This window comes from Podarcis melisellensis (genome assembly GCF_964234715.1).
Source record: "Podarcis melisellensis genome assembly, chromosome: 1".
Classification (NCBI taxonomy): domain Eukaryota; kingdom Metazoa; phylum Chordata; class Lepidosauria; order Squamata; family Lacertidae; genus Podarcis; species Podarcis melisellensis.
Genome location: NC_138528.1, coordinates 64,118,466 through 64,142,242, shown reverse-complemented (window position 1 = coordinate 64,142,242; position 23,777 = coordinate 64,118,466). Strand labels below are relative to the sequence as shown.

Here is a 23,777-nt window from a genome sequence, read left to right as displayed (position 1 = left end):
ACTTGGTTAGCACTTTAATAAAACTGCTGGAAGGTGTTGAGTTGTGCTGCTGCAGATGCACCATGCCGTTTTCTCTTTCTCTACCTCCTCCCTTTTCAAGGAAGCTTCATTTTCAATCTGTGCATGTCCCTAGCTTCCTACTGGAATCCTATAACTTTTCACAGTACAAATATTATGGTGGACTTTATTTTTGTCCTGCTTTTGTTTTAGTAAATGTTTCTTCCTTGTAGCAAGAACAGTTGCCAGGATAGCTCCTTTATCTATGAGTGTGTGTACACACTGTGTGATAACGTGCAGCCAGTGCTGGATGCAGGTGCCTTTTTGGAGTGCTGTATGCATGACATCATCCCAATGCCATTCCCATCCTGCACTATTTGCCAATCCAAAGCACATTTTGCTGAAACCGTTGTAATCTGCTTTGTGCCTAGCATGCACTTCTCAAGCGCTTGCTGCAGACGTGTGTACAGAGAGAGTGCTTTGTCAGGTCACCTCCTACTGGGGCAGACCTACTGACATTGCAGGGCTGTGCCACTCTCCCTCACCATGTTTAACTTGTCAATGAACGAAATAAGTAAAACAGGAAACAGTACAGTGATTTACTCACCTTTGCATACTTCTGAATACCAGTGTATCAGCACACCAGTTTCCACCTCTCTCTTTCGAAAGGGCAAAAAGTACCTGAACTCAGCGGACATACTAATTGAGGAGAGGGGTCTAGAGAACACCAGCATGCACTAGTTGGAAAACATGCCCAGCGGTGTGCATAGACAACACAGATATTAGCGGCTGCCTTAGACGAAGTTATTGTGTACAATTGCAAACCGTTACGTACAAAAGCACACTGTGAAGAAACAAGCCCTGTATGTGTGAAAGGCTATGTGTATACACAGTTTATGAATTGAACTGAGCGAGTCTGAAAAGCTTGCATGGGATTATGCTGCATGAGTGAAATATTTGAAAAGGGGAATTTGTCCAAATACAGCTTCTCCTGTCATAGCAGAACTGTTAAGTAGGAAAGCTGTATCTGGGAAAAAAATATTTGTTCGTTCTATATAACCCTTGACAGACAGGAGTCTCCTCATAGTTGACTTGGCAACCCTAGCTGCAACATAATATCTGTTTTTCAAGAACGTTGTGTTGGTGTTTGATGGTCAGGCGCAGAAGGCAAAGAAACACCGACTCCAAACATGCATTAGATATCCAACAGTTGCGGATCTATTAAAATGACATTGTGAACTTTTCTGTATCAGTTTGATGCAGTTTGATGTAGTAAACATGTTTAATGCTGAAAATTTACTATGAGTCACACTTACAAAGACTTTAAGAGTGGAGGAGTTGCAGTGCAGATTATAGCTCTTTCTGCACCAAGGTCAAGAACTCGTAGGCAGCAGTAGAGGCCAAAACAAACTATATGATCTACTACTGGTTTCCTTTTAAGTCCCCCCCTTTTTTGCTTAAAGTTAACTTCCTTTTATTTCACTCCAACTGACATTAATCCCTGTTGTATGAATGTCTTCCCCTCCCCCTACTTTATTTTCAAAACATCTCTGGAAGGCAAGACTGACTTTTGTAGTACTTTCTTTGCACTGGCTTAGGAGGTTCAGTTCATAATAATTGAAACAATCCAATTATTTCCAATTAGTTCTAGTACTTCAGACTCATTTAAAGCAGATATTTGAATAGATCCATTGGTTCAAAAAATGTATTCTATTGCATGTTGATATGTAAGCCAATTTTAATGAGATTTGAATATTGTTGTGTGCAATCCCAATCTATGAGTGGGGCAAGATTCCAGAGGTTGCAGGCACTGACTCAGGGTTCAGTTTCCTTGTAATGAGGGACAGCGGAGACTGGGGTGTCTTTATGATACAGTATATGGTTTATTTACACATATATTCAACCTGAGCCTGCAATGGAGGGGCTCACAGCATTAATGCCCCGAGAAGGTCTTGTGTCTTCCATAGTCATAGCCTTGGATTCAAGCAGATATCAAGTATGTCTCTCAGGCTTCTGCCTGCCTCCTGCTTCTAGCCCAGCTCTCTTTCACAAACTCTGGCTTTTGTCCTTCTAACTACCAGCCAGTTGAGGGAGGGGAGGCCTACCCACATGCTTGGTGAGGCATTACCAAGAAGCTGGCCTGGCTATTCCCGCTGCATCCAGGAATTAGAAGGAACTCAGGCATACAGTCTAAGCCCTCAACCACTCACAGCACTATGTTATATGACAGAGGTTATTCTAGCCATCATAGAGGGCTCATGGAATTATTTTCTGCTCCCTCATAAATCAGAAACAGTATTTATTTATTTCCTTACTCACTCATTCTCTGGATCTTCCAGGCTTCTATTCTGGTTCATTGTCATGAATGACTGGAGTAGAAACAGAAACTAGCAACAGCATATTTGGGCTGCATTCCTATACACACTTACCTGGGAGTAATTCCCAATTTATTTAATGGGCCTAAGTTCTAAGTAGATGGATTGCATGGTCAGGGGAATAATCTGATCATTCTGGTCAGAAGAGGTATCTTCTAAGGCAAAGGTCCTCCTGCAGAAGTGACCTGAGGTTGCATTGACACTATCTCATTTGTTATTTTTCCATACATGTATCCGCAGGTGCTCTGTTGCAATCAATTACTGTGCATTAGCCATTCAGAAAATCTTCTCTTCAAATTGCAGTCTTAGGGTTATATTACGTATGTTAATGAGTCTGCACAATTGCAGCATTTACACCCCTGTGCATTGCCTTCCACTTCACAGCCTGCTCACTTCAACAGCAGCTGTTTTTTCTTCTGGGAGGCAGGCTTCAATCAATTACACAGCCATGTGCCACAATACTTGTCCTCAGTTCAAGGGTGACCAATGTGGCACCAGCAGGTGAACATGCATCCACAGAGACATTCCATGTACCCACAGGGTCCTTCCTATCATGGAAAGAAAGCAGTCTGCTACACTGCTTGTTTGTGGCGTGTGTGTGTGGTTAGGGGTGTGTACCTAAGACCCAGTACTGGCCTAGTATCTATGCATTTAAAAAAAAAACTGATCTTTTTTTCATTCACTCTGTGCCATAGGAGCCAACTCCTAAGAACAAGGTCCCTTCGGCTCCCCCCAATAAAATATTTGAGGGGGCCAACCCCCCCCAAGTTGAATGGAATTGCCATTCAAATGTTGTGCGTGCTCCACGTCTTACGATCAATTATGTGGGGCAGGGGTTACCTGGGTCCCCCAATAGTTTATTCAAGTTGGTACCCCTGCTCTGTGCTCTATCAAGTTTTGATCTCTGCTTTGAGTTCTGAGCCATTCTGCGTAAAACAAAGCTTTGTGGTCCCCATTCATCATAATCAGGAATTTCCTTTCCCCCCTTTTGTCCAAAGTGGATGAAATTTACTGGCACAAATTTAAGTCTGCCAAAATTCAAACATACTGGTCAAGGGGCTTTTGTCAGGAGCTTTCCTCTATAAAAACTGTATTAGGGCAATATCTTTATTAGGCCATTTGGACTCCACTATTCATATTAACACCATGTTTTCAACAGAGGGAGAGAGGTTTGTTTTTTGCTCTTTTTAATAGGTGGCCAATATTGTATATTCTTCCTTGTACATTTAAAAATAAATAAATCCAGGATTTGCTTGTGTCCTCAGGCCTCCAACAGATCTTAAGCATGAAGCTCTGTTTTTATGTGTGTGTTAAAGCAGAGCAACACAGGATTTTTAAAAAGTCAATGATGCTTTAAACTTTTTTTTTAATCCTCCACTGCTGTGCTTTAACAAACAATCCAGAGTTCTTCAATGCTCTGCAGGAACCAGTTTGCACAGCCTCACTTCTTGCAAAGTCCACAGACCTAGAGAAACAAGGAGATATAGAAAAATATGAAGCTAAGAGTTAGGAAAAGTATAGAATAAAAGAAAAACCAGAGTGACAGGACAACATGAGGCTTTGGGGAGCCCTGATCCTACCCAGTGGGGTTTATTGACATTGTGCTTCAACCCTGGAGGGAGCTGGGTGGATCCTCAAATCACCACAATTTGTCTCATTATTCTGCCTATGCAGCCAATGCACACTGCTAATGTGTGGTGCCCATGACAGTTTCTCTTGTTTACAAATGTGTTCATGGGTCCAAAAAAGGTTGGTGACCCCTGCCTCACTTAAATGATTGATTAAAACAGAAACTTTGAATTCTCAAAACTTAAGCAATGCACACTGGATTTTCACTAAACTGGCAAAAGGCACAATACCGTTCAATTTCCGACACAATCTAAACTGCCAACAGGGTAAATTTAATGAATGTTTTGGATAGGCACAAAAAAGTTACAAACAGTGTGAAGGCTGTAGTGCAAAAACTGGTATATAACTTATCCATTCTTCATGAGAATTTTCAAGATTTTCAACCCAGCAATTTTTGGAAGATCAGTTTTATATCTGATGCAATTGTTTCTCACTGTTTTTTAGAATTTGCATGGTCTGTTTTCTTGTTTTTAGAGTTCATTGAAATGATTTTATTTTTCTTAGAGCATCCATATCTGTGTTTTGCTCAGTTTTTACCATGTTCAATGCATAGCTGGCTTTAAACTGTGAAGCAGCCTATAAATTTGTGTAATAAAGAAACAAACATTTGGTCAGATTATGCCCCTCACTGGTTGCTACTCCATTCAAAGTAGATACAAGTTGTCCTGACTGCATGACAAACAGAATTTTCAGGTTTTATTATGACAGAATACTGAATGCTTAGCTAGAGTCAATAGCATGGATCTATAATATTGTAGAACTAGGAAAAGTGCAAAGAAAGGGCAACTAAAATGACCAAGGAATTAGGAGCAGCTTCCCAATGAGGAAAGGTTTAAACATTTTAGGTTTTTTAGTTTAGAAAAATGTGAGCAAGGGAGGTCCTGATATAAAACAATGAATAGTGTTCTCAAAGTGAATAGGGAGCAGTTTTCTCCCTACTGTAACACCAGAATTTGAGATTACTCAATGAAACTATTTTACAGCAGATTTTGGAGAAACTAGGTACTCCACAAAAGCATAATTAATGTATAGAACTCACTGCTATTTAATTTGGTGACAACCATTAGGTTAGATGGCTTTGAAAAGCAGTTAGACTGATTTTGCTCCATGAGTCTTTCTATCAATGGTTATTAGTTATGATGGCTACCTGGAAGCTGCTTGTTCATAAGCAACAGTTTGAGATGTATTACCTTCCTTCATGACCTATTTGTGGTTTCCCAGTGGGTATCTGGTTAGCCTCTGTGGGAAGCTGTATGCTGGACTAAATGGGTCCCTGCTTTGATCTAGCAGGCTTCTACTTAGGTTCTTAAGATACTGCAACCTGTGCCTGAGTTCAAAAATTGTCCTGATTTCTAAATCCTTTTGGCAATTGCCTTCTCCTGTATCTACATATTAAAAAATGGGTTTTCCATTCAAGCAAAAACTGCATATGGTCTGGCTACTCCTCTCACTACAGCACTGCAAGATGAAAATGCTGCCTCATAAAAATATACATACAAGTCATTTCAGGGCCTGGACCTGGCAACCTGAGTGGCTTTCTGCTGGTGACAAGATGAGTAAGTGTATTACTTGATGAAAAAGCAAATGAAGGAAAAAAGGAGATATTGTGGAGGAGGCCCTTATAAATGAACTGTCAAATGAAATAAAGTTAAAGGAAAATCTCCTGCTGTAAATGCAGAGGTCTGGCGCTTCTAATAAAAATCAGGGCCCTGGAGGAATTAATTACATCAGCATTACAGGAAGAATTCATGGAATTGCAAAATGTAGTGGCACAGACCAGCACGAGCTGCTGTTGCAAATGGGGAAACTGCAGGAGAGTCTTAACAATTTCTGAGCTGATATGCAGGACATTGTAGTCACATAATAGCAGTTTAGACACTCTCATGAATAATAGTATTCAGCGGTAATGACAAATGATATTACACATACTTCGCAGCTGAAGTCATTTAACTTTATTTCTTTGCTTCTAAGGGTGTACAGTATATTAAAAGTGGTCCAGTGAAATCTGAAGAGAAAATGGTATAAAAATATATATTTGAGTAAAATTAGTTCTGATTAAATTTAGAAAGGTTTGGTGATTTATAGTGGTGTGTGTGTTTGTGCGTATCTATCTCTACCTATCTCTATCTATCTGTATCTCAAAATTCACAGTGAACGGCAAGCACACCAAGACTTTCCCCAGAATAATGTTTTCTGATAACAAAGAACAGGGGCAAATGGATGCCTGATAGCAGAGCAGGGCTATGTGCAGGCTGCAAGAAAGCCTTGGGGTGCCTGTTATGGCCCTGGGGCTTTATGTTGTCTTACCCCTGATGCAAGTATGAATGAGAATCAAGGAAGGTAACTTCTTTTCCTTCATCAGGAAGGTTCCTTTAGCAACTTGTAATAAAGTTGATCTTAGCTGTTTGTTGTTGTTGTTTAGTCGTTTCTGACTCTTCGTGACCCCATGGACCAGAGCACACCAGCCACTCCTGTCTTCCACTGCCTCCCGCAGTTTGGTCAAACTCATGCTGGTAGCTTCAAGAACACTGTCCAACCATCTCGTCCTCTGTCGTCCCCTTCTCCTTGTGCCCTCAATCTTTCCCAACATCAGGGTTTTTTCCAGGGAGTCTTCTCTTCTCATGAGGTAGCCAAAGTACTTTTCTCCTAAGAGCTCCAAGGAAATGGGAGCATTTCCATGTAATAATTAGTCCTCTGAAAGAACTATGCAGGAACAGGAGCACCAGCGTGGCCCTGCGACTGTGGGTAACTGGGTCTGTGGGTGCTCATGCAGCATGCATGACCCTAGAACCAAAATTTGTAGGTGCATGGCCCCTTCGTGAGTAATTTTGTGGGTGCTTGGGCGAGTTGGGCACCTATGTGCAGTAAGTATTTGCTTGGATCTCAGGGAGTTGGCACCTATGTGCAGTAAGTATTTGCTTGGATCACTACAGTACTAACCTGCTCTTATGGGGTGGAAGTGTCCAATGACAATCATGTAATGGGTCTTGCAGCTATTTTAGTTCTCCTTTTTAAAAATAGAAACATTTACATACCACCTTTTGCCTACATCAATGCCCGAAGAATAGTCACCAGATATTATATTAATAACATTAAGGTGATGTTGTCTAAGAATGTTTTAATAATAATAAAAGTGAAACAATAAAAAGCATTTGTGTTCACAAACTTCATAGCTTGTCTACACATGGTGGAGCCCAGTTTGAAGTTCAGGTTCTTATGGATTTTTTACTTGGAGTCGTTACTTTATGGAGCAATATTAATCACCTGTCCCTATAGCTGTTTCAGTTAATTAACTATTGCAGTCTTCATTGAAGAGTAAAAAAATATAGGTGGAACTGAGCTAACAAGCCCCATCAGCGGAAGCCCTACAGAAGGACTTCTGCTTGCATTATAGGGCTTTCCGTCCTCTCCTCCTCCATACCCCCACACCCCTAAAAGTTGATGAGGAGGGATCCTGGAGAACCCCCAGAACATCACATGGGGAAGGAGAGGGGGGGTTCAGAGCATGATACTGAATTCCACCCCAGCTCCCCCAAAGCAATAATTTGCTGTTATGGGTCTATAAATACTGTAATTTAATTGCATGTAATGTTTTTCTTCTTTGCAGAACTAATTTCGTTATATCATATTTTATGGACATTTTAAAAACACTGTAAGGGAAGTATTCAACTAAGTGTTACTCTGAGTAGACCCACTTAGTCTTGTTCATTAATTTCAGCGAGTCTATTCTAAATAAAACTTAGTTGAATGCTACCCTGAAAGTAGTATGATATATTCTCCTCTGATATTCTCCTCTTTTTTCATTCTTTTCTTTCTTTTTAATTCAGCCTTACAGATAAGCACCATGTTGGCAAAGCATTGAATTACTTTAAACTGGTTTACCTTTATTTTTGAAATGTTTTTTTTAAAAAGAAGAAAATAAGAATATTGCTTCTCAGTTAAAACAAATTATTTGCACTGGATCACATAACTTTAGTTCTAACTTTAAATATTTTTGTAACAGTGACAATTTATACCAAATGACCTCACAGCTTGAATGCATGACATGGAATCAAATGAACTTGGGATCTCAACTTAAGGGGTAAGGTTTATGTTTTTGTTTTGTTTTTAAATCAATCTTATATTGCAGAATTATGAAATAATTTATTTTTTTGATAAAACAACTTATCAAAATACTAAACTTCTTAGCATGTGGATATTTGTCACTGACATCCTGGCTGTTTATGTTTGTGTGTGTTAGATTTTGAAACGCTCAATAAAACCTTTTTTTTTTCTTGAGCATGTTAAGCAGTTAAAGGGCACAAGAGAGCAATATTATCTAATTTGTTATGAGCTAGAATCTTTTATGTAACACATTATAGGTGTGGATTGCATTCATTTTATAACATTTAGAAAAAATATGGTGCAGTCATAAGCACTTCTGATAATCATGCTTTCACTTACACTGGTGTAATCTTGTAGATTTCCAGTATCCATTGATGTACAGTGAAATCTTATTTATGTCTACTCAAAAGTAAGTCCCATTGAGTTCAGTTGAACTTAGTCTCAGGTAAGAAAATACCGTATTTTTGCTCTATAAGACGCACCAGACCATAAGACGCACCTAGTTTTTGGAAGAAGAAAACAAGAAAAAAAATATCTGAATACCAGAAGCCAGGACATCAAGCGGGATTGCTTTGCAGTGATCCTGCTGGCTCTCCTGGCTTCTTGCTTGGCCGCGCGCAGCCTCTCCCAGGCAAGGGGAGCCTTCGTCCCCTGCCCGGAAGAGGCTGTGTGCAGCTAAGGCTTCCCTAAGAGCAGCACTCCCTTTAAACAGCGTGCGGAGTGTGTGCGCGGCTCTTGGGGACTTTTCCCCGAGGAGGGAGAAGGGCAGCCCTCCATGCGGCTCTTTAAAGGAAGCGCTGAGCAGAGCCTCCCGCCTGCATTCGCTCCATAAGATGCACACACATTTCCCTTTACTTTTTAGGAGGAGAAAAGTGCGTCTTATAAAGCGCAAAATACGGTAAATGACTGCAGCCTGATAGTCCCATAGATGCCTTGGCTGTGACAGCATTCATTCATTGATGTGGATGGTATTCTGGCCTAACCAGCCTTTTTATTTTTGGGGTGACTTTCAGAACAGCAACACTATTTTTCACCAGCATTTCTTAACAAAACCATACACCTTGAATAAACTTGCAGCTCTTTAGAATAACTCCATAAATGGACCTGATCAAAATCTGTGCCTACTACATCCACCCTCCCAAAACTGCAGGGCTGTGTCGCAGGGAGCTGGCGAGATGGAGAGTACCTAGGACCAGGGCCAGCAGACAGAAAAATAAGGTTGGGCATAGTAACCACACAGAAAAGGCCAAGCTGACTATGGCCTAGTATATACCCAAGCCTGACCAGGGATGCCAGATGTTGGGGTCTGGGTGATGCTTGGGGTTGGGGAATTGAGTTCTCTGGGTTTGGAATGGACCCTAGTGCTAAAGTTCATCAGTTTGGAAAGGGTGTGGAGGCAGGGTCCAATACAACAGGATTTTATTTACTTATGATACATAATGGAGGGTGGATAGGTGGGGAAAACCTCGTTTGGCCCTTTAATTTTCTGTCAGCTGGCCCCAAAGAGGGGAAACCCTAAGGCTGATCTGGAAGCTTTTACAGCTTTGCCAGGTCAGAAGAGACCAGTGGTCTGCTTGGATGGGCTGTGTCACTTTGGAGACTGAGGCAGGACTATGGGCCTGGAGATGGTTTTAGTCTGTGGCCTTGCTTGCTCACACAAAGAGCAACAGAGCTCAGGTCAAAGCCACAGTGGCTCCCGGTTCCAGCCACAGTGGCTCCTGACAGTAACAATGCCACAGCCCACGCTTTCCTTTTCTCCATCCCTTTTCAAATGTCTTATTTTAATCTTCCTCCCCATTTCTTTATACTTTTTCCGTCTCTCGCGTCCTTTTATTACCTTGGATTCTCATAGATCTTACATCCTTTGCCTTTGCTTTTCCGCTGTCCCTCCCATTTTCCTTAGCTTCCTCCCTATGGACCGGACTGTTGTTCTCTCCCACCTGTAGGGAGTGGGCTCCAGTCTGGCCACTGCTTGCCCAGAAATTGTTTCCTGTTACCCTGGAAGCAGGAAGTCCTTCTTGAAGGAGCCGCATGCTACTAAAGATATTTGATGAGGCTGCAGGCAGGATATGGGGGCGGTTATGGACAGTGCACTCCTTTCTTTCCTGAAGTTTGAACAGAGTGGGGAGATGAAGGTCATTATAAGTATAGCAACCAGAGGACAACTCACAGAATTTAATGTTGGCTAGCATGTTTTGGTGGAGTAGAACCTTACGACTGTGTGAGTTATAAACGATATTTGTATCTGGTATGTAGATTTGAAATCAGCATTTGAGAGAAAATAAGAAATTGCATTTTCACAAATGTATGAAAAAAACGATTCACTATATTTTAAATAATTATAATTGCTTTATTTTCATTTATATGTAATTGCTTTTTTCTGGCAAGGCGTTTACTTACATCTTCTGAGAGTAAAGCTGCAGCATTTTATTTTATTTTTTAAAAGATAGATCAGTATTAATTAACTACAGTGGTACTTCTCATTACAAACTTAATTTGTTCTGGAAGTCCATTCTTAACCTGAAACCGTTCTTAACCTGAGGTACCACTTTAACTAATGGGGCCTCCCGCTGCCACTGCGCCGCCACCGCATGATTTCTGTTCTCATCCTAAGGTAATGCTCTTAACCCGAGGTACTACTTCTGGGTTAGCGGAGTCTGTAACCCAAAGTATTTGTAACCCGAGGCGTTTATAACCTAAGGTACCACTGTAATAGCTAATAGTTGGATCCTTCTGGTGTTAGCATGTTGAAAATAATTTTGGTTTGAAGAAAAGCAAATTTCCTTATCCTATCTTATAACAATATTTATTTGTGGACTGAAATCCCACAGTTCAAACAGCCTAGCTGCAACTGGAAGAGTTAGTCTCACTTAGTCTCACTGAGACCAATGTGCATTAAGTGCACATTTCTCTGTGTTGGAATTCCTCCACACCCTCTCATTTGAGGTTCTGAATTAGTTTTTCCTGACTATGCTTTGTGTATTTGTTGAAACCAAGCCCTAACAGAAGCATGAAAAATTAGATCTGAGCATTCCCCATCCACACATAATCAATTCTTGTCAAGAGATTCTTTCTAAAAAATAAAAAAAATAGTGGGGAGACATAAAGATGAAGAAGTAGTTGCTCATCCAGGTCTCCCCCCACCAAAAAAAATCCAGCATGTGCAGACATAGTATGTACTTATTATACAGAAGCCCTGGAATGAGCTGAAAACTAAATAAAGATAGAGTGTAAGTAATGCGAGTTTGACATGACACTAAACAGAAATGGATTAACCTATAGTGCAAGAGATATCCTAACATGTCACTGGAAATCTTAACCAAAAGGTATACTATCTAATTATGGCGAGGTAGCATTATCAGATAGCACTCTTATTCAGTGCTACTTGTTTCAAATGATTCAGCACTGCAATTCAGCTAGCAATTAAAAAACAACAGTACGTTTTCTATTTCAGCTCATTTTCTGTGTGTTGGACATCAGGAGTCCCCCCTCCCTTAAAAAGAAAGGAAATAAAATTGGGCCAGTAAGCAAATTTACAGTGAGAACAGTATGATGGAGCGCATTGTTTATGTTGCTATGGCAACACTGAGAAAACGTGTCATTTATTATATGGAAACTGCTACATATAAAGTCATGCTAAGATGACTGAAAATCGAAACCTGTAGTTATCTCAGTGGTGTGGTTGCAATCCGTTGCGAATAAACGTAAGTTAATGATGCTACTTATTCATCTTGGTAAGCTTATAAAAACAAATCAGCCCTACTCCTAGGATGTAGCCAACTGTTATATCCTCTGTTGCAGGGCTTGGGAACCCATGACCCTCCAGATGTTATTGAACCACAAATGCCATAATCCCTGACCACTGGCTGGGGCTGATGGAAGTGCAAACCCAACAACATCTGGAAGATCACAGTTTTCCCATCTCTGCTGGATAGTTTGAGCACAGATGGGAATAATATTAACAGCACATACCTCCAACTGATTAAAGGATTCTTAAGCTACTTCCTTGGTGAACATTATTGTATGACCCATGTAATGTGTTTGCAGACTTGCATGAGCCCCTGTCAGGCAAAAATGCAGGATACAAATAAAAAATAACAACAACAACAATAACAATAATGTACTCTTGCATCTCATTCAGATATGGCACTTGTTACATTGCAAAAAAATTGTGCAGGATAAAATTCACATTACATAGTAATGTAAAATGTAATGGCAACATGGTAATGAACTGAGGCCAATGTTTCCAGCGGTACCTTTGACATCTGGCATGTAACTCATAGGAGAGAAAAAATGGAAAGAATACCCAGTTTATCAACAATCCATCACATTACATGGTTTTGATTTTTTTTTAAAAATCTCAATACAATACCCACTTCTGCCTTTTTTTTTGGGGGGGGGGAGGCCATTTCAGACTTTTCTCCTTCATTGTCTGCAATTTCCTCTTTAGATATGATGTTTTGTCTCTTCTAGAGAAAATATCCTGCAAAATGAAGAAGCATATAAACCTTGTCTGAGATCCAAGTAATTAAAGCAAGGAAGAGGTTTCTCTTTAGGGATCTGAGTGGTGGAGGAGGAGGAAACCCCCTGGCTTAAACAGAAATATTGAAAGTAGAATGAAGACAATAAATGGCATTCTATGCATACATAAGTGCAGACTTTTAGCAGTGATACGACCTGGGTTGTTTAGGAGGAAAAAGCAAAGAGAAGATGGAATCATGATGAACGATCTATGGTAAAGTCAATTTAAATGTTTTGGTATAGGCCGAGATTGTAGAATCTGTGGAAAATCAGAGCTAGACATAGCCTCATCGTTGGTAATATGAGCCAAAATAGTTATCTGTCTTCTTTGGCTGAGAGAGTTACAAAACACAGCGCCTTCAGTTTCAGTTGCCATGAACATAAGCTACTCTTCCTAAGATTTACATCTTTAAAATACATGGACTGTTCATAAGGGATTCCCAGGAGTGTAGTGTTTCAGATGTTTCCCTCCTTCTTGAAGAACTTAATGAATATTGGCATCCTTCTTTGCATTGAAATATGTGGCTTCTATACAGTATATCTCTTCACAGATTATAGCCTTTATATACTTGCTGTCGTTTTCCTATGTGATTCAGTTAAGATTTCCTTCCCATACTATACTGCAACAAATGTTTGAGAAGGCTTTCCAAATCTGATAATATTTTTTTTTAAATGTACCATAGCAGATTCTGTTTGGGGGCATATGTGATTGGACATTGGCATAGCCCTAATAGTACACAATGATGGGTGGTGTACACAGAAATCATCTCCATACCTAGCTTCTGGAACAGACTTCCAGAAGAGGTAGATGTTGCTGGATTTAGGCCCCAACTTGTCAAACACTTGGTTTTAGTATGTCTGATGATTTTCTGAAAGGGCTACATCCATCATTACTGTGTGCACACTCATAGTTGGAATCGCTGTCCTTTGAACAGCTCTCTTCAAGGGTCACCAAGCTTTGGGCCCCACTTGGAATTTTGAGGAAGTGCCATGGGCACCAGTCATAAAACAGCTGCCATTGGGGTGTGACACAACACAAAATGGTTCCATGGTTGTGGCACAACACACAGTAGATACTTTGAAGGCGCAAACACATCTAAAAGAGCAGAAAAGGAGATGGGAACATAAAATGGTGTGGGCATATCACTCACATGTCAGCAACCCCATTAATTAGTGGGAAAGGTACCCAAATCAGCCACTGTCACACTCAAGAGAGAGGAGCTCTTTGCAACTCTCCTCTCTTCAGAACAAATGGGAAGGTGGAATCCAGTGAAGTTTAATGGGGTGTGTTCAGTGTAGAGTCTGAGCCTGTGCAAACAGGAAATGGGCAGGAAGAGCTAACATGTTATCATATATTTTTGAACCATAAACAACTTACCTAAGCCACACACCCCACTACTATATCCCTGTCTGGCAACCGCGCTCCCCAGATTTGGTGCTGCTGCCTTGGAAGTCCACTTACAAACTGGGCTTTTAGTGTTGCCGCTCCAGACCTCTGGAATTAATTATGAGACAGGCATCCAGTGTTTAGGCACCTACAGAAGTTGTTTCCCTGAAGTGTGATCCAGTCATTTGTGAAAAATTAATTGTACATCTGTAGAGTTTGCAGAAATGGTTTAAATTGTTTTTAGAATTTGGATTTGTCTTACTTTTTATTGTGTTACTGCTTTGATGTCCTCAACCTGCGAAGAGGTTTATAAATTTGGTAAAACACTGTATAAATAAATAGATATATTCTGAGACCTTTCACCATAGTAAGTACTAGCAGGCATGGTGGTGTCTGTGGGCACTGCATCGTTGACACTGAAATAATAGCAAGTTCATTTACTCTGTTGTGAGTAAACCTTAAACACAGATCAAGTGATGTATATGACATTCGGTAAAATCACATATGCACAAATGAGACTGTGATTTCATAGAACCAGAGTTATAACAGACCCAAAGGATCATGAAGTCCAACTCCCTGCAATGCAGTAATCAAAGCTATATTTAACTGTTTTTAATACTGATTCTCAAATTGTCCAAACCTACCCTCAGACCTGCTGGTGAAAGGTGAGTAATAAATTCTTTTTCATATTAAAACAGTACACTCCAAATATAATCAATTCACATGACCCTAAAATTAAACTGCAATTAAACCAAGAAGAAGAAGAAGAAGAGTTTGGATTTGATATCCCGCCTTTCACTCCCCTTCAGGAGTCTCAAAGCGGCTAACATTCTCCTTTCCCTTCCTCCCCCACAACAAACACTCTGTGAGGTGAGTGGGGCTGAGAGACTTCAAAGAAGTGTGACTAGCCCAAGGTCACCCAGCAGCTGCATGTGGAGGAGCGGAGACTCGAACCCGGTTCCCCAGATTACAAGACTACCGCTCTTAACCACTACACCACACATTCATTTTGTGGTTGACAAAAATACATTTAAAATTATGATGATGACTTATTATTTATTAAGTGCATAATATTATAGATACAATTAAAAACAAAAGCCAAGCCCTTGCCAGTGGTGTAAAAGTCAATGAACAACAGTGGGACTAATAACAAGGAACTACAGAAGGAAATGATATGTTATTCTAAGGGAGGTTAATCTGCTGCTTCTTTTTCACAATTTATCTGCTAATCTACCACTTTAAGCAGCCCTCTTCTATGCTACAAGCACACAAAAAGTAGAAGCTAAGATTCCCTGCTCTGTGAATAAGTTGTTATATTTTTACTGCTGAGATTTCTAGTTTTTATAAATGCCATGTGGGCAGAGCAATTCTAACAAGTGACTAGGGAGATGTGGAGAGGCAAATTTACTGCTGCCTGTCCGGTTGCCTCCTGCTGGCCAGGCAGAAAGGTGGTGCAGGCAGTAGGTTTTTTTTTGTTTTTGTTTTGGTGTGTCAGATCCAGGATGGCATATCGGGAGGAGACTTTAATCTAGCAGATCCAAACTCTCTGGTGCCCTCAGTCCCTGACCCCACTCATGCCCTGTTTGGGGGTTTTCTGCTGGATTCCGCCCACCAGGATGAAACTCAGAGCTTCCACTGCCCCAGAACCTGCCTCCCCACCCAGCACCACTTCTCTCTGCTGGTGGAGAGGTGATTGTGCCAGCCTACCCCTTCCCCATCCTAAGTGGGGTTATGGGTTTTCTCTTTTTTAAAAACATCCAAAGTGATATACAATAAACTATATTTAAATAACTGCAGAGGTTCAAAGCCATGTATTAATCATAAACCGGAACACATGAGGGCTTATCAGCAATGTTTCACACTCTTTCCAAATAGGTCATGCTGAGGTCACACATGTTCACAGATGCATACCACCTTTTCTTTATCCTGATTTTACTGGCATGGAAGTGCATGCAGTGTTCTTTGTTCACAACAGGGCTTTCTCACCTCCTTCCTATCCCATCATAGCCTGGCATGGCTTCTGAAAAAAAGCCGGTCCTTAAAAAAGATCTTATTGAATCTAAGCCAAAAAAGATAAGGTTGTCAGTGTTTGTAAAAAAAAAAAAAAGGAAAGGGTTCTGACCTCCCTTTGTCTCCTCAGCCTGGTCCTCAGACCCTTGTCGGCATAAAAGAGTCCATGAGAAAAGTATCCTTGCAGAGTTTTATTCTTAAAAGTCTTTGTGTAAAAGCAACTGACCAACTGTACACACCAACACTACCAGCTTTCACTAACCAACCAACCAACCCAACTCAGCAACAAACTAACATTTCTCACTCTATATATACAACCTGGTGCAGGCCACTGACTCATGCTGACCCAGCTTTATTCACATTAAAGAAACAGCGGCCATTTTAGCCGTGACAAAGGTGTATTAAATCTATACAACACTGCCAATCTTTGACATTTACTTTCTCCCATGGTATGTAGTTTAAACACTAATGACCCAACTACATTTCCGTCATCCACTACTTTTTTTCATGGTTATGGTGGTTCCACTTGCAAAAAAGAGAGAAAAGTTTTGGTTCTTTTCTTCTTCAAATTGGTGACTTCCCAATATGATCAGCACGTTAAAAGGATTTCCAGAACCCTGACTCCCAGCAAATGTCAAGTACCTGCCATCATAAAATTTTCTGGGAGCTGCCTGGTGCTGTTTCCAAGCCTGAATATAATTCAAATTAGAACTCAGAAGGCAAAGACTGCAATAAGCAATAGGTGCGGATCAGGATATGCATGGGCAGAACCCCATTTCCAACTTCCCCTCCCCAGTAGAAGTGTTCTTTGGGCGTTTTGCAACAAGATTGGATGGGGTGTTGGGGGATAAAGCAGGAAGGGGTAAATAGAGGAGCTAATTTAATAGGTACAATTAAAGGTAAAGGTAAAGGTACCCCTGCCTGTACGGGCCAGTTTTGACAGACTCTAGGGTTGTGCGCTCATCTCACTCTATAGGCCGGGAGCCAGCGCTGTCCGCAGACACCTCCAGGTCATGTGGCCAGCGTGACGAAGCTGCTCCGGCGAACCGGCACCAGAGCAGCACACGGAAACGCCGTTTACCTTCCCGCTATAAAGCGGTACCTATTTATCTACTTGCACTTAAGAGTGCTTTCGAACTGCTAGGTGGGCAGGAGCTGGGACCGAAAGATGGGAGCTCACCCCACCGCGGGGATTCGAACCGCCGACCATGCGATCGGCAAGACCAAGGCACTGAGGTTTTACCCACAGCGCCACCCGCGTCCCCCAATAGGTACAATTAGCGGAGCTCAATGAAAGCAATGGGCTTAAGAGTACCTAACTGTTCTAGACTGTGGCACTGGCCTTGCTTGGGCAATGAGAATGCTTCAACAGAGTTTTACTTTTTCTAAAAAAAATATGTAAATAATCTTCATAATACATCTGCTTGGTAGTAGCATTATTACCAAAGAAAGCAGCAGTGTATATTTTTCAGTGCTATGATGACAATTGTTTTAAATAGTCATATTGAACATCATTTCATTATTTTCCTAAATGAAAGTGGCATATTTCCTGTGCCTCACATTTTTGGCTGCTTCTCCATGCTAAAATCCTGATCTCTTTCTTGAACTGTTATTAAGTTATGGCTTAATGTGGTATCTGTTCTGTGTAATCTCCCCCCACTTCCCCCCAACTGTTTAAAAAACATCCAGGGTTGATGGTGATGAATCACTCAGTTTTCATATTTTATGCTGATGTTTGCTAACTTGCCTCTGGATTCCCTAGAAAAAGCTTAGTACATCTTTATTAACCTGGGGCTCTAGTATATCCATCTTACGAACAATGCCAGTGCAACAAAATAAAGGTTGTCGAAGGAAGTAATTCAAGGATTCATACTTTTCAGATATCTTTTCATGATTTTTTTTTAAAACAAAGTTGTCATGATTCTTCAGAGCTGCTCTGTTTTTCATCACACATTTTATTATATAAGATATACATTTAAATAGACTTGGATGTACTATATACTATTATGCTCAATCATTTTACATTTCTTCTGTCCCAAGGATCAAGTATTTTTTTGGTCTTCTAAACAGAGAAATATATAATGCTTGCTTAACATTTTGGGGGTATTTTTTTTGTTTCTCGGTTGTGAATGCATCTTTTTTTAGCACTTGAAATAAGGTGTTCAAACTGTTTGAATTGGCAGTTGTGTTTTATACTGCTCTAGGCTACTGTGGGCTATTGCAGGATAATCCAGGCTGTAGGTTGTATCCAAATAAGACATACTCTGAGTAGACCAATTGAAACCAATGGACTTAAATTTATTACATCAATATCAACAGGTCTAACTTTGAGTAGGATTTAGTTGGCTACAGACTATGTATGCTGTTGCTGTTGCAAATATAGTTTTCGTCTTTTATTGATTTTAATTATTAATTCAGTATTTTTTAAATAATGTCTTGCTTGTAAGCCACCCAGGAAATTTTTAAGCCACCCAGGTAACTTTATAAGTAAAAGACACATGGATGTTCTTTTATTTAGGAACAGCAGTGGAAATTTTATTGACTAGTTACATACATCTTGGGGCCCTCCTGTGGTGCTGTGGTTTAGTGCATGTGGCTGTTAACCAAAAGGTTGGTGGTTTGAACCCACCGAGGGAAAGCTGTGGGCAGGATTCCTGCACTCAGGGAGCTGCATTAGATGACCCTGAGGGGCCCTTCCAATTTTACAGTTCTATGATTCTATAACATTCATTTTTTTCTAAAAGACTGACTGATGAGGATAAAATCTACAGTTTCTTATTGCTCTGCAGGCTAGAGAATCCATTTTTTATTCGTGCCTCTTTCCTTTTCCATGTTGTTTGTGTTGGGTCATTATAATAGGATGTGATATTTGGAGAGGGTTCCTTGGATTATACCAGGGGTGGAGCACCTTAGGCCTGGGGGATGAATGGGACCTTCTAGCCCTCAGGACTCTATACAGGACACTCACCCACTGGCCATGACCCTCAACAGCCATGCTCTGCATCTGCCACTACATATGGCTGGAATGTCCCTTGAACTGTGATAACACTTCTTGCTTGCCTTGATGGAGGATAGATAGTGGTGTGTGTGTGTGTGTGTGTGTCTAACTACATTCACTTTGACTGCTCCCACAACTGACATGCATTCCCTAGAAGTTTGCCCATGGGCAAGTAACCTAGCTTCAAGGTATAGAAGAGTTCTGAGCACAAATGGTCCCCCCGCAAAAGGTCTCCATCTATGCCAGTAATTTCCATTCTGTGTGCTGTGCCATAAGAAACATAAGAAACCTGAGGCTACAGTCCTTAAAACATACTTACTAGGGAGAAAGCCACAATGATATGTACTTCTAAACAAGCATGCAATAGGATGCATAGGATATTTAATGCTGTATTGTTTTTAACACTCGACTGGGAGCCGCCCAGAGTGGCTGGGGAAACTCAGCCAGATGGGCGGGGTATAAATAATAAATTATAATTATTATTGCCCTGCATATTTGCAGCCTTGCACAGTTATCCGGGAGTAAGTTCCATTGAATTTCCAATTAGGAAGCACACTGAGATCAATGACTGATACAGATGGGTGTCGTGTAATTTCTTAACTCTTACACGACTTAAAGGTAAACTTTTTTCTTCAAGTGTAAGACTGAAATGGTTCTCCAGTTTCATTTTAGAATAAAAGTGTGTGTCTCAGCTATCAGAAGTCCGGTAAATACAGGTTTATATTTATAGAAAGTTAAATGTTGCAGGATGAAGTTCACTTATTTTTAGCCTTAAACTGAGAGTCCTAAATACTTCAAGGGAAATGTTTGGGTTGCATCCTTGCTGCACAGAGGGGTATCATTGATTTCCACAAGGTAACGATTTCCTTGTTTGTTGATTTTACTAAAGGTTAAGCTACAGTACATCTTCCAAGCTGATATGTGGGTTAAATAGTTAGGACTCTGATTTGTAATCCTATCCTGTGGCTGCACCACTGCTGTTCTTGTAAATGTCATCACTTTCTCAGTCCTATCTGGTTATATCTGAGTCATGAGGTGCTGACAAAAACCCACTGCACTTAATGTGAAACCTGAGGCATTTTGCTCATTCCAAAGATATTAGCAATAGCCAACTTGGCATTTAACTGATAAATAACTTGCACGTATCTGCTGCATTAACTTTTGCTTCTCTGTGTTCCCGCACCCCTATCTGTACTATTTTTTTAAGGAAACAAAATTTAAATCACTACTAGGCAAATCTTATGTTCTCTCTTTGAAACCTATGTTTGAAACAGAATCACTAAGTTTCCTTTACGTTTCCTTGGTCTATTTAGTTGTTTTCGGATTGAATGAAGGCCTGTCGCTAATACTTCATCAACAGAGTATAGTTAATTTCCAACCTTTGGCCTCTCTTTATTTCCAGCCATGCAACAGGATATGAAAGTGATAACCATGCAGGCCCTATGTTATACAGCTGTGGGGCCCAGTATAGAATACACACCCATGGAGTCTTTAGAGGAATACAGGTAAGTATATTGCAGGAAATGTACAATTCTAAATGGATTTCCAGGATGTCACTGGAAACTGCTGCTTTTAAGTTAAGAACTGGATCAGGCCAGTGGTCCCAGATGCCCATAGGGAGCTCGCCAGCAGGACCTGAGCATGACAGGATTCTCTCCCTTCCTGTGGTTTCCAGCAACTGGCATTCAGAATAATTACTGCATCTGACCATGGAGGCAGCCATCATGGCTAGTAGCCACTAATATACATTATCCTCCATGAATTTGCTGCATCTCCTTTTAAAGCCATCTAAATTGGTGGCCACCACTGCCTCCTTTGAGAGTGGCTTCCATACTTTTAACTATGTGCTGTGTGAAGAGCTTTCTTTTGCCTGCCTAGAATTCTCCAGCATTCAGCTTCATTGGATGTCCATGAGTTCTAGCACTTTGAGAGGGAGAAAACCTTTATCTACTTTCTCTATGCCATGCATTATTATTTTTTACACCTCTCTACAGGATCTTTTCTCTACTGTTCCACTGCATCAGTAATAAACTCAGTGAGAAACTATTGGCTGACTTAAAGAAAAAGAAACAACAGAAATAATTTTCATTAGAACAAGCTACAATATTCCTCTAAATGGGAAACTTCAAAGTGGCATTGCACTTTCCTAAATATTAGATCTGGCATGTCAGATGACATGCGATTATTAACTGAAGGCCTGAAATTTTCATTTTTTTGCTAAGCAGTAATATGTTAAAGCTTGTTTCACAGGAAGGGAAAAAAGATTAATAAACAAATTAAATAAATATTAATTACAATAGATATGTTTTGAGATTAAGGTAGTATAATTGGAGCAGTTATTGCATGCACTGCTTCCAGTTCTGAAAACTGGTCATATAATAACCCAAATTCTTAATGCCATTATAGGATGTGAGACGAGTACCTGGAGTAGCTCCTATGATTGTTAGATCAGCAGGTGACACAAATGAGAAAAGACCTTTCATGTGTGAATACCCTGGCTGCAATAAACGATATTTCAAACTGTCTCATCTGCAGATGCATGGAAGAAAGCACACAGGTAAGTATTTTAATGGATTGCAAAATTGTCCCTTGTTAGAAGTCTGATTCTGTGCTTTGGTGTTTACTGTACTGGGAATTGAACCCATTCATATAAAATGGCTATTTACATACCAACAGCGAAAGCAAGTGCAGATTTGCATAAAATTTGCATAGGTTTGTAGGTATGCAAATTTATATACAAATTCATATGATTTAAATAGAAACACAATATATATAATGGGAAACACTATGACTAGGTGACCTTTGGGCCTTCTTACTGCTGATGGGGAACTTCAAGGAGCTACTATGGTTTTTAATTAAGACTTGGAGTGGACCCTTCAAGTAGAAGACTCCTTCCGACAGTGGAATACATGACCATGCTGTGTTCATAATCCCTCCAACAGGGGGCATTTTAGGGTCCTTGGGCTAAAAAGAGCAAGATAGTCCTTCACTGGTCACCTCTAATAGGGATGCAGTGTTTGTGTGTGTGGTTGCTTTGCACATACAGCACAACTGAATAAGTTCCTTATTTATCAGGCACAGCCTCACAAGTCTTGAAGGGATTTTTTTTTAAGGAACAAAATGCTTCTCTATATCATTCCAAATTAATGATTTGTATCACACACACACACACACACACACACACACGGGGGGGGGGGACTGGATGTGCTCCATAAGATTCCTCTTTCTCATCACCTAGATATTTATACATGATTGGCTCATTACATTTCCTGCAGACTGCTCACTCAGATAGTGTTACCCACAGTTGGATTAGAAAACATGCAGAGCTCGGGTAGAAAAATTTGGAATTCATATCAGCATTTCTTAATGTTTCAACACAGCTTTTGCTGACTTCTCATGTGCCCTTTAACTGCTTATTGAGTGCTTTGCTGGTTATTAACAATACCATTAACTGAAACATATAATAATAAAAGGCATCTGGGTGATTTGGAGCATTAGGAAGCTGAGAAATACAACGGGGGGAAAGCAATATAAACAATACACTGGATTAAGTGGTAAGATTTCATGGAGCTTTCAATCACCATTAACATGACCCAGCAACTATGATTTGTGTTTTTGAAGGTTTTCTGGAAATTGGTGTACGGTTTGGGAGTCTGGAAGGAATGCAATTTTGCGCTTTCTAGCCAAAATGACTCCCCACCTCCTTCCCCTGTGCACTGTTCCAGGGATTCACCTGATCCCACCCCCCAGATGAAGGGGGGAAGCCCTATTGCACAAACAGAAGTCCTTATGCACTGACGTGACTCATTAGTAGAATGCCACTCTTAGTTTTTTAATCGGTGAAGTGTACTACTTTGTACCCATCGGAGTTTTCTTCTCAGCAAAACTGTAAAAATGTTTTGCACAGAACAAACAACCATATAACAGGCACAGTTCTTGCAACAGTTTTTCTAGTTTTGAAAAGCAAAATGTCATTACTTTAACAAATTTATATTAAAGATTTTGTTTGGAAAGTCACGGCTCCTTCTCCAGGGAAGGATACAGAGTGTGTCAATTAAACAACCGTCTCTTCTTCAGAACATTGGCATATGTCACTGTCACAAACCTGATGACCTGGAGCAGCTCACCCCAGTTCATACTGGGTCCTGTGGTTCTTATTACACATTCTTTCCTGACCAGGCCATTTTGTTCCCACCATCACTGTAGACTGGTCTCTTCCAATTAAAGGATTGCCTTTAGAGTTAGCTTATGAAGTTGTTCTCTGTGAGCACGCACTCTCTGGGTGTGCAGTCTTTCCAACCTCATCCAGTATCCCATTCCTCTTCAGAACAATAATGTTTTTCAAGGCCCATGGATATATTCATGAACTTGGAGAACTATACCAGTTATGAGGTATTATACTATGAGAGAAAAAGTATCAGCACATATAAACCCTTCTGTAAACTTCATGCCAACTTTTCAGCTCCGGCTATACATTAGGATGGCTACATGGTAGCTTGAATGACAGCCTACACCTGCTGAAAAGCCATTTTATACACAGGTATCAAATGGGACGTGGGTGGCGCTGTGGGTTAAACCACAGAGCCTAGGACTTGCCGATCAGAAGGTCGTGGTTCGAATCGCCGTGACGGGGTGAGCTCCCATTGCTTGGTCTGTGCTCCTGCCAACCTAACAGTTCGAAAGCATGTCAAAGTGCAAGTAGATAAATAGGTACCGCTCCGGCGGGAAACTAAATGGTGTTTCCGTGCGCTGCTCT

At 40.6% G+C, this 23,777-nt stretch overlaps 1 protein-coding gene across 3 annotated transcripts in view; it reads left to right on the top strand.

Moving 5' to 3' along the window:
• WT1 (WT1 transcription factor) overlaps positions 1–23,777 on the top strand; it is a 51,215-nt gene that overhangs the window by 15,742 nt on the left and 11,696 nt on the right. For 2 of the 3 annotated variants that reach the window (XM_081927377.1, XM_081927376.1), the window contains exons 4-6: positions 8,005–8,082; positions 20,424–20,526; positions 21,428–21,578. In XM_081927377.1, the coding sequence (XP_081783503.1) occupies positions 8,005–8,082; positions 20,424–20,526; positions 21,428–21,578 (332 nt within the window). The remainder of the gene's footprint in view (positions 1–8,004; positions 8,083–20,423; positions 20,527–21,427; positions 21,579–23,777) is intronic. The other variant, XM_081927378.1, reaches the window with a different exon arrangement.